Genomic DNA, 2,500 nt, shown 5'->3' with positions numbered 1-2,500 from the left:
TTGATTTCTAAATGACATATCCGCAGTAAGAGCTGACCCTTGCCAAGGTTTTTCATACATCTCTTGCTGAATAGTAACATTTTTTCCCTTTTGGCTGTAGCATGTATTACACCCCTTGGGATGGAAAGTGAGGCGATCCATAATTTCCAGATAAGCGCATCATCGCAAATGGATGGAAATCATTCTGCAGCGCATGCCAGGCTGCATTTCGAAGAGGATGGCAATTTAGCTGGGGGTTGGTCTGCTTTGTCAAATGACCTGACGCAATGGTTGCAGGTGGATCTTCGGACTTACTACAGAATAACACGAGTAGCGACTCAGGGAAGAAATTCGCACCAAGAGTGGATAACCAAGTACAAAATAGACTACAGCGATGATGGAGTAAAATTCAAGTCTTATGTGGAACCGGGACAAATCTCAGCGAAGGTAGGTCTGAGGAAAACTGTCCGGTAATTATGCTACAGAATAAGTCTGGGGCACCCAAAGATAATCTTCGGTGAAATATGTGTTGGGGAGAGTCAAACTGCTCTAATAATTTCGGCTCTACGTTGCCAAAAGGCTACAGATTTCTTTACTAAAACGTCACCTAAAAGATTCGCAACCAGGGAAAAGTAGTCCCTTACGTTTTCGGAATGGATATTTTTGCAAACTTTGGCACTGTTAAATGTCACCTAGCAGTTTTGGATGAAAAAATGGTTCGGTTGGAAGTTCTTAGAAGGTAACGTGCAGCTAGCAGTTTCTGATATGAAGATATCATTCCCTAAAATTTTCGGAGACTTCAATTTTCAGCTAAGATATCAGAACAGATCAAAATTTTCTAAGTGGTAAAAACATCTCTTTAGACAGTCTTTATATATTACAAGGAGACTAGAGCATGTCTCTGAAAGGCTTTTGGCTTAATTTTCTCGTTGGGTGCCCTTGATAATTAACCAGCCCAGAACTTTGATAACTCAACTGTATTAACCGTGAATGAGTATTTGGAAAATCAAGGCAATGATGTGCAAATCATCTTTTATGAAAGAATCGACAGTCGTATGAAAATCGAGACTAAAATTAGGTTCGATTACCAGTCGTTTTTTTTGGAGAAAATGAGCAAGCGCTCACTCCCGAAATCATGGCTGGACGCGTGAGGTGAGCCATTGTTAATCTGCGCCAATCAGAAACTCGCCTGCACAAATCAGTCCGGCATAAATTACATGTTTTGGTTGCGACAGTGTTCTTTGACCCGGCCTGTTCGAGCTTTACAATGCTTTCAAGTTAGGAGACATCCATGATTTGGACAACAGAAGAAAAAGAAGCTGGAGAATGGGAATTGTATCGTTTTCTACCGCCTGAGTTCGGAAACTTCACTAATTTTCCAGTTGGCGCCAAGGTCAAAACACGGTGTTCAAATCCATAGCTGTTGCAATATCTTCTCAGACGCTCGTTTTCGAGATAAGGTGCATTTTTAGAAGCTTGTGTTATTTTAAGACGATCTTAGCTTACAACCGTCAGCAATAAAACTTTTAAAAAAAGCTACAGTAGTGAAATTTATATCAGGTAAACGAACTCAGTTCAATATAACTAACATAACTTAATAAACTTTTGCAGCTGATGTCTTTGTTTGAGGTGAAATTGACCTTGAATATGATACATATTAGTCTAAGAAAGAAAACTTCTGTCGCACGAGAGCATAAAAAGCAAAATAATTGTATCCTCTCACGTACTTCAACGGAAAGAAAAATGGGGCCACCGAGCATTCAAAATATATGATGCACTGAACACAATTTCTTACATATAAATACGGCTTTGGGTCTGAGGCCGGATGGCTCTAAACACAAACTACAAATCAATTTCCGTTACCTAATTGCCAAACATGCACTACATCTGGCTTTGTCGCTTAAGAGAACATATCCCCAATTTATAATTAGACTCTTTTGCTTTTATTTTAAACACATTTATCAAGAAGAAAACAATGCCTCTACTGTCAAAACGAAATGGGAAACCTCTCTGCCTTATATGAGCCTTTAGACCTGAATCTCCAAAAAATCCAAAAAAAAAAATAAATGAGGTATAAATACCTTCTCTACATTTTTGAAAACCCGTCTCTGTTTTGTTCATTTGCTTTGACCGTGCCTTTTTACCCAAGGAAAAAAACGGACAAGATGTATAGTGTGTGTTTTTTTTTTAGGCTTTTTGCTTGCCGCTGTTCTTTTATTTTTCCTTCTTGCTAATTGACCTCTTTTTAAAAAAAGAAATGAATAAAAATTAAACCCCCCCCCCCCCAAAAAAAAAAAATGTTCTCATTGTCAAGGGAAACAATATCTTTAGGTGAATCTGGCCTTTTAAATTAAGTACAAAAAAAATACGTTTTTTCTAAACATGAATAGGAATAACTTTCCTTGGAAATTCAAGGTTATGTTTCCCTGCTGTTTATAGTTGAAGTGAGAAGGGGCATCAATTAATTTTTTATATGGTCAGGGTTTTTTGAGTCAAATTTTTTTTAAAATGGAAACGGCAT

At 37.8% G+C, this 2,500-nt stretch overlaps 1 protein-coding gene across 1 annotated transcript in view; it reads left to right on the top strand.

Annotated features, from left to right (window-relative positions):
• The window catches only part of LOC137972823 (uncharacterized), a 133,283-nt gene that overhangs the window by 83,163 nt on the left and 47,620 nt on the right, over positions 1-2,500 (top strand). Inside the window, exon 12 of the mRNA XM_068819527.1 lies at positions 101-426. Coding sequence (XP_068675628.1) covers positions 101-426 — 326 coding nt within the window. The remainder of the gene's footprint in view (positions 1-100; positions 427-2,500) is intronic.

Source organism: Montipora foliosa, chromosome 10, assembly GCF_036669935.1.
Source record: "Montipora foliosa isolate CH-2021 chromosome 10, ASM3666993v2, whole genome shotgun sequence".
Lineage (NCBI taxonomy): Eukaryota > Metazoa > Cnidaria > Anthozoa > Scleractinia > Acroporidae > Montipora > Montipora foliosa.
Note: the sequence above shows the minus strand (reverse complement) of the source record. Positions and strands in the feature narration are given on the sequence as shown.